Source organism: Protobothrops mucrosquamatus, unplaced genomic scaffold (genome assembly GCF_001527695.2).
Source record: "Protobothrops mucrosquamatus isolate PMUCROS unplaced genomic scaffold, P.Mucros_1.0 scaffold2486, whole genome shotgun sequence".
NCBI lineage: Eukaryota > Metazoa > Chordata > Lepidosauria > Squamata > Viperidae > Protobothrops > Protobothrops mucrosquamatus.
This window is the reverse complement of record NW_015388554.1, coordinates 133,491-142,389: the sequence shown is the minus strand read 5'-3', so window position 1 is coordinate 142,389 and position 8,899 is coordinate 133,491. Positions and strand designations below refer to the sequence as shown.

Below are 8,899 nucleotides of genomic sequence, written 5' to 3'. Positions count from 1 at the left end.
CTCATCAGAAGGAAGGAACACTTCAATGGGCAAAAGGGGCATCATCCATATTTTTCCTTTTTTTTCCCTTTTTGTTTCTCTGTCTGTGTTTCCAGCCACTTCAGTTGATTACAGTTCCTTTGCAGACAGATGCAACAGCTGGATAGAATTCATTAAACTGAAAGCTCAAACCATAAGGCGTGGATCAATTAAGACAAGTAGGCAGCCCTTTCTACCCCATTCTGATCATTGGGAGCCTAGATTCTGATCTCTCAGTGGCAAAGGGCAGAGCTTCGTATTCAGTAGTGGCGTTGCAAAAATCAGTGTCCCGAGTGTGAAAGCTGCAGACGCACGAGGTCTGTCTCCCAAAAAAAACCCGGTTAATTTTGGAGCACGCGGCTCCCCAGATAATTGCCAGTATATGTACAGGTGGCCAATAGGCTTGTGAATTGTATCCCACCCAACCCATCCCAAAGATATGCATAATCTGCATGGCAGAATATGTATGTATACCTCGGTGAAATTACTCATAACATGCAAGGATTCCCTGTGTGACCTGCATGGCTGTAATTACTGGATTAATCCATGGTGAGTTGTTGTTTTTTAATTCTTATTGAAGTCCGTCCCTGGGTTTTGCTTTACTTGCTTAAGATGACAGTTTTAGATGAAAGCCGGAAGAGCTTAGACCAAATTTGCAAAAACAGCAAAAAATAAAAAAAAGTGGAACGGAGAAACACGTCAACTTTCACACTCTTTCCTGTAGACTCTTGTCGTTCCTTCTTGCAGAAAATGTTCATCAAATTTTGACTCCCTTTTCGAACCCTTCCACCCTCTCCTCTCCCTCTCCCCTCCTCCTCCGCCCCCCGCACACTTTTCTGTAGATCCACTTTATAACCAAATCATCTGTCTGTGCAGCTGCTGGCCTCCGTGTTTCCTTTTGCAGGAATGATCCTTTCCTCCCAAAAATAAACCCCGACCAAGCTTCTGGCCTCTCACTTGCATGTGCTGCATGATGATTTGCTTTACTTTGGCTGAGCATCACAGGCAGCTGAATGTGGTCACCCAGCTCTCTCACACCCATGTGGAAAGGGGTCGCTGTGTTGGCACTGCCTCTGTCCGGTTTGCCCGGAGTTTCAGTTGAGCTTCTCTCCCTCTCTCCCTTTGCTCTGTGTAGCCATCTCCCTTGACAAGCCAAGTCCGCTGACCGAAGGACTGTGCCGTAACCACCTGGGACCCACAGGAATGAACTCCACTGTGCCCGTTGTGAAGATGACGCCGCTTTCTTTCATCCCCGGGGCAAAAATAACGAAATACCTTGGAATCATCAACATGTTCTTCATTCGAGAAACCACTTCTTTGCGAGAGGTGAGCTGACAAGTGTATTTCTCCCGTGTGGAATGGCAGGCAGGATTGAGTTTAGGTTTGAAGTATGGCATGGACTTAAGGCCTGAAATGTGGCATGGCTCCAGAGTATCTGAGGAGCCGTTTCACCCCAGTGGGACTACCCTACCCCACTTGCTCCAGTAGAACGGGTTGTTGTAGATCTCATCGGCTGGTTCTCCTCTGGAGAACTATATAAATTGAATGCTAGTCAAGTTCCAGTTTCTTGTCCCTCTCTTGACACGATATCCTTATAGACATTATCTACATTAGCAAAGTAACACTGATGGAAAAGAAGTTCTTCCCGCAGGTTGGCAGGAAGATCATCTAAAGATCTGAAGGCTCTCAACTAGGAGAGAACATGAACTATCAGGACCAGATTCAATTTAAGACCAATAAAAGAAAATATTTGAAGGTCTGGGTTGAACTGTGGCATCCTTGGTGCTCTCTCAGCTTGGTGGTTTTCTTGCAGACATTTAATTGCCCTTCATTATTAACCTGCAAGAAAACCACAAACTCGGAGAACACCAAAGAACCCACCATTTAAGATCAGTTGTTGTCAGGTGCAAAAGACCAGGACCACATGTGAAGTTCCAGTTAAATTGATTTATTATTATACATGCTAATGCATAGAAATCAATTAATGGTTACCACTATTTTGGAGCTAAAGGTCAATGGAATTCAAGAGGGGTTGGACCTGGTCAATTTGTGGCTACATAGTGACTCTAGGCTGATGACTCTCTTGACTCCACCCCCAGACTCTGCCACCCATTCTCCTATGGCTATGGTTTTCAATGGTAGCAGAGCCTGTAGCTTGCTTGCTGTTGTGGGGCTCCACCTCCCTGAGTACTTTTTCATATTTATTGTTCTCTGGGCAATCTTTTTTACCTTCAGGCTGACCCTAAATTGTTCTGCATGTTTCACATTCCATCACATTTTAGTCCATCTCTTGGGATTGGCTTTCAAATTCTGTAGCAGAGCTATACACATATCTGTCTTTCCTATAAAAGGTACAAAATAAACAGTGGGGTATTTTTTTTTTTTTTAAAAAGTGCTAGATCCATCTCTTTATTGTGATTTTAACCTGTTTATCTTGATAATAAATCAGGCTTTTCTCACTGGGGAAGCTGAAGTGTAAATATCCCAACCATTTTTTATGAGTTCAGTATGAGAAGGCTATTTCTTTTGAGACAGTGGACACAGCTCTCAATTAATTAGAACAATTTCAAAGTCCTACGTGTTTACACCACTTATTTTTCCCTTCAGTTGAGAGTCTAGAACAGTGGTGGTGAACCTATGGCACGCGTGCCAGAGGCGGCACACAGAGCCCTCTCTGTGGGCACGCGCACCATGGCAACTGCCCCTCTTCAACCAGCTGCCCGCTAACTCGCCGAGGTCCTACGTGCCCGGATACATCCCAGCATGGCTGGTTTGCCTCCCCCCCCGTCCCATCCCTCCTGGCCTCACATGCTCTCCTTTTTCTGGGCACGACCCACTGCTTCGCCTCCTCAGCTGTTGGCCAGCCGTCCAGCTCAGAGGCGGCTTCTCTGAACTGCTGGCGGCAGGCTGTGGAACCCCAGAGTGGGGCTGTGGCTGCTGACAGACACTGTCGGCCCCCATACACTCGCTGGCCTCTGTGTGCGGAGGGCCGATGATGTCAGCCAGCAGCCACCCCGGCCCCTACCTCGCCTTGCTCTGCGAAAATGGCACCCCCACCCTACTTCGCCTTGCCTCGCCTCACCCCGCAGGATGAGCCTCCTGCCCACCGCCCCACCTGCCAGAGATCCCCTGGATCTCCCCCAACCCTGCCTGGCCCCCACAGGTGTCCCTCCCCATGAGCAACATCGAGGTGACCACGCCTACCTTGGCCACACCTAGTCTGCCATGACCACAGCCACGCCCGCCCAGTGGGCCACGCCCACCTGGCACCCGGAGATAAATAAGTGGGTTTTGGGTTGCGATTTGGGCACTCGGTCTCTAAAAGATTCGCCATCACTGGTCTAGAAAGAATGCAGATAAGAGCAACAAAGATGACTGGGGGAGGGCTGGAGGCTAAAGCATACAATGAACAATTGCGGGAACCGGGTATGTCTAGTAGTCTAATGAATAGCAGGACTAAGAGTGACATGACCGCAGTCTTCCAATACAGATAGTCCTCAACTTACAACAGTTCATTTAGTGACTGCTCAAAGTTACAACGGATGGCACTGAAAAAAAGTGACTTACGAGCCTTTTTCACAGTTCTGACCTTTGCAGCATCCCCAGATCATGTGATCAAAATTCAGATGCTTGGCAACTGGTTGTTTCTATTTGTGACGGTTGCAGTGTCGTGGGGTCATGTGATCCCCTTTTGCCAGCTTCTGACAAGCGAAGTCAAGGGGGGGGAGCCAGATTCCCCGAACACCAGGGTTACTAACTTAAATCAATTGCAGTGATTCACTTAACAGCAGTGACGAGACAGGTCATAAAAATGGGGGAAAGCTCACTTAACAACTGTCTCGCTTAACAATAGAAATTTTGGGCTCAGTTATGGTCGTAAGTCAAGGACTACCTGTATTTGAGGAGCTGTCACACACAGGGCGCTCGGCCTATTCTCCAAAGAACCTGAGGGCAGAACGAGAATTAACAGGTGGAAGATTGTTAAAGAGAGGTCCAACCTGGAACTAAGGAGAAGTTGCCTCACAGTGAGAACAATTAATCAGTGGAACGACTTGTCTTCAGAAGCTGTGGCTGCTCCATCACTGGAGGCTTTGAAGAAGAGATTGGACAGCCATTTGTCTGAAATGGTAAAGGATCTCCTGCCTGAGCAGGGGGTTGGACTAGAAGACCTCTAAGGCAGGGCTTTTCAACCAGTGGTACGGGTACCACCTGTGGTACATTGGCACCTGGCAGGTGGTACGCGACCATCCTAGAAAAGTGGTAGCGGGGGAGGGGAATGAGCTGAACCGGTGGCAGCACCGCACAAGCCTGAGCGAGAGATGGCTGGAGCTGCAGGGCTGTCAGGGCTCAGCGGAAGCGCCAGGATCTGTGCCGCTTTCCAGCTGATCGGCGCTTTTTCAGGACTGTCAGGGCTCAGCGGAAGGGCCAGGATCAGCACCAGGCTCCAGCTGTAGCTCGGCGCTGATCCTGAGCCCAGAAGAAGCGCCGATCAGCTGGAATGTTGCAGCATCTCCAGGATCTTGTGATTTACATTCAGATGCTTGGCAACTGATTCATATTTATGACGGTCACAGTGTCCCAGGGTCATGTGAAGTGACCAAAATCTGCTGCATCCACACAGGAGACGGGGGGGGGGGGAATAAAAGCCAAACACCCCCCACCCCACCCCCGCTGCCAATCCTCAACAGAAATGCTCACAACAATGAAAACCTCGGACAGGAGGAAGAGCGCCGCCGGGTGGGCAGGCAGGTGTCTTGCTCGGCTGTGGCTTGGGGGGCACTTTTTTCAGTGCCATTGTAACTTTGAACAGTCACTAAGCGAACTGTTGTAAGTCGAGGACTACCTATACTTTATCACTTTTTTCCCTTTTTTTTGGTATCAAGTTTTTGACACCTTGCTAGGTGACTGGTGGTACTCGGATATTGCCATAAAAATGGCACAATAGGTGAAAAGGTTGAAAAGCCCTGATCTAAGGTCCCTGCCAATTCTGTTATTCTGTATTCAAACAACTTGTCTGTGTTTCTTTTATAGGAAGGTGGAGTGAGTGGGTTCCTGCATGCATTTGTGGCTGAGGTTTTTGCGATGGTCCGAGCTCACGTGGCAGCCCTTGGGGGAAATGCTGTGGTCTCCTACATCATGAAGCAATGTGTGTTTATGGAGAACCCAAACAAAAACCAGGTAAATATGCTACCCTTACTACATCCTCCTGATGTCCATCTGGAGGTTCTTTTAAGTTTTTGGCTTCATGTCGTGGTTCCGACAGATGAAACTCTTCAAAGAACTTCGAGGCATTGTTTACCTTAAAGAATCTTTATTTGAGAAGCATGGCATCGGCACTAATACAGTCGAAGCCAAAAACTGGATACCCCTCCCCTGAGCACATAGTATCAAAGCACAATTCCCTCCTCTAATTAACAGTCATAAATCACATTCTCCAATTAGTTTGAAATGCAGGCTTTCCCTCCAGTTCTCAAGCCCCGGCCAATTCTTATCATCTCTTATTTCAATAACCTTGTTTCTCACGCTAGGTCCAGTATTGTTATGTCTAGCTAAAGTCTCATGCACATTCCTCCCCCCAGCATCATCTAACTCAGGGCTGGCTCAGGAATTCTGGGAATTGAAGTCCACGAGTCATAAAAGAGCCAAGGTTGACTACCCCTGATCTAACTCTAACTCTAAAAGTAAAACATAAGAAGAAAATGGTTGCATCTCCATCTGTTGTCAAAGCAAAAACATCTGATGTTAGCAGCGTTGACAGAGAAGATGATGGCCAAATTAAACCATTCATAACTTATTTCTGGAATTTTCAGAACCAAAAAGAAGAGACCTTTGCACCGATGAGTTTGCAAAACAGTGTCCAGTGCTTCAGAAATAATTTGCAAAAGGTGCTTCATAGCATGTAGCCTCATGGACATAGCCATTTGCTACACTTAAAACAGCAGTATCTTTTTCTAGGATTGTATGGCTGCTGTCCATAAGTTCTACATGATCTTGGGAAAGGATGTAGCCGCTTTAAGAGGTAATGTTCAGTGCTAGGCTCATGCTCCTTCATACTCCAAAAACATTTTTGGAATTAAATCCAAAGCATTAGATAATCCCAACCTATAGGCACATAGCTTTTAAATTAAAATTATGGATTAATCCATTCTTCGGTGGGCTGGCATGTCATCTTAGGCATGCCAGAGCTGTTCTTTACCCCAAAACTAGCACTTGCATTCCACCTGGATTAGGTATGAACAAATTATAATTAACAGTTTAAATAATTCTTGCAGCTCTAAAAGTTATGTGATTTTGAATAGATAAAAGCAAAGAGACCCCAAAAATAATTCTTTCTTTCCACCTACAGACCTATTCTTAATTTGGGTCAAATGTGATATAAGTTCCATCATTTGTGATCCAACTCCTTAAAGCAGACCTGGAAATCTGTTGATTGCAGGGCACTCACTGTTTACCCCAGTGTTTCTCGACCATGGCAACTTTAAGATGTGTGGAATTCAACTTCCAGAATTCCCCGACCAGTTATGCTGTCGCGGGAATGCTGGGAGTTGAAGTCCATCCATCTTAAAGTTGCCAAGTTGAGGAACATTGATGTACCCCTTTGAGACTTTGCAAGCATAGCCAATCCCAACCAGGCTGGCCATGAATTCTGGACATCAGCCAGCAAAAAGCCCCTTAGTTGATGGAGGCAACTTATAAATGGTTGAAAAATAATTAAAATTATAGAGACAGGAAAGTACACAACGCTACCCCAAAATCTGTTTATCCTGATAGCTGCTCTTATTATCTGCAGAATCCCATGTAAGGCTATTGCTATCGTCTATATTTTCCCCCAGTTCTATGTATACCTAGAAGTTGTGAAGCTGCTGAAACCACACCACGTTTTACAAGCCTGTGTAAGTGATCAGAAATGGCCAGTTTTAAAGTCCATCAGACATAATAATGGAATTTCCCTTCTTTGTTGCTGCAGGCCCAGTGTCTAATAAATGTCAGTGGAGATGCAGTCATTTTTATTCGTGAATCTGAAATAGATGGGGTGCCTGCCCAGTTTTCTGCTGTGGGTTCCACAAAAGAAACAACATGAAGAACGGAGATGTCTTCATTCGTGTGGCCATATTTCCAAAGGCTCCGGTGACCAGGTTTTGTTTCTTAACGCTCCGTATATGAAGGACTGCTCCATTTTGAACCAGCTTAAAACATCTTTCCCCATTTCATAAGATTCACCTCATAGCTCTCTGGGCAGATGAAAGAACATCTGGGCAGAAGAAAGAAACGGACCATCTATTGTTCTTCAGGTTCCTCAGGATATTGCCCTGCATTTTACGATGCAACCTTAGAAGCACTCCCAGATGCTAATTCTTTGATAAGGCGGGGGGGGGGAGGGGAATATTTATATTGAAACTGGAATAACTGGGAAAGCTAAATCTACATTTTCCATAAAGGAAGAACTGGCGTTACCATTGCCAGATGCGCACCATGCACCAGAGAACTTACCTGTTGGAATAAGCGAGACGAATAAGCATCCTAAACTGGATTTTGTGGCGTGTTTGTTCCTTTGTTTTCACATGAGCGAGCTATGAACTATTTTTCTATTGTAAAATAGATTGCAGTATTGATTATGATGAACTAGCCAACGCACAAATGATTGCTATAGCCTGTCTTTGGAACTGCGGGACACGGGAACAATATTTCTCAAGGCGCTGAAACCCCAGCTGCGTTGGAAGAGAAGATCAGGATTTCTGACCTCGTCGGGTTGTAAATGCTACCGAAATGGAGAAACCACAGAGGCCACCAAACGCCACCACCCTTCGCTAAGCAGCACTCGGCTTTGGTACTCAAGACAGGGCTTGTGGTAAATAAAATTAGAGTTTCAGATAACCCTGGATGGATGAAAAAAGAAAATGAAAAAAAGAAAAAAAAATCTTAAGAAATGTCTGACAGTGATTCCATCCCTAAAGAGGCACTTTGAAAAATAGGGGAGAAATTTTCATCCAGCCATAGATGTTTTGAGTGGCGATAGAACAACAGTCACCCAACAGAGAAAGAAGCCACTTAAAAATGGTTTCCTTGGTTCAGTTTCAACTGATATTCTGTTGACAGAATATCCATCAGATCTTCTCCAGATGTTCATCCTCCCTCACCAAACATATTCTTGAGTTAAGAAGAGTCAAGCTGAAATGTTCTGGCGGCTTCCAATATGGAACTTGAAGTACATATGTAAACTTGAATGTAAATACGTGAGAATTTATTGGGTTAAATTGCAGAAACTTCTAGATTATTTGTCCAATTCAGAGATTTCTTTGTAAGGAGAGTGTGAACATCACATTCCTATGTACATAATAAAGCTTCTTTATATAAATGTCTGCTTTCGTGCTGTGGACAGGTATTGTGGGGGGAAAAAATCACATAATGGCATTTTGGTGAGGTTAGGTTTGATTTTCTTTCTGACCTGGAATCCCGGCCCCAATTTTTTCAAGAACTTTTTAATGTGATAATTTAGGAAGTGAAGAAATACAGGATATATATTTTTAACTCGCCTCGTACATGGTGCTTGGGGAAATTGTGGTTCCTGCTTTCTTGTACTGTCGTCCTTTTAATTAACATTATTCTAATATACCAGTGGTTCTCAACCTGTGGGTCGGGACCCCATTAGGGGTCGATCGACCATTTCACGGGGGTCGCCAAGCAAGGCTGTGTGCCATTTTTTTCCCCCTTTTCCGGCGGGTGCCTTACCTCCCTTGGGCTGGGCCAGCTGGTGGTCGGCTTGCTCCGTCTCTGCCACTTGCCAGCTACGCCTCAGCTGGCGCAGGGGGCGGAACCACTCATGCACGGCACTCCCGGGCAGGGAAAGTCCTCGACTTACGACCGGTTGGGTAGTCCTCGA

General features: G+C 45.7%; 1 protein-coding gene across 1 annotated transcript in view; it reads left to right on the top strand.

The window, feature by feature from the left end:
• C2CD5 (C2 calcium dependent domain containing 5) overlaps positions 1-8,377 on the top strand; it is an 86,094-nt gene extending 77,717 nt beyond the window's left edge. Inside the window, exons 24-27 of the mRNA XM_029285913.1 lie at positions 96-197; positions 1,154-1,344; positions 5,050-5,196; positions 6,986-8,377. Of these exons, the coding sequence (XP_029141746.1) occupies positions 96-197; positions 1,154-1,344; positions 5,050-5,196; positions 6,986-7,099 (554 nt within the window). The 3' untranslated portion in view covers positions 7,100-8,377. The remainder of the gene's footprint in view (positions 1-95; positions 198-1,153; positions 1,345-5,049; positions 5,197-6,985) is intronic.
• The last annotated feature ends 522 nt before the right edge of the window (positions 8,378-8,899 follow it).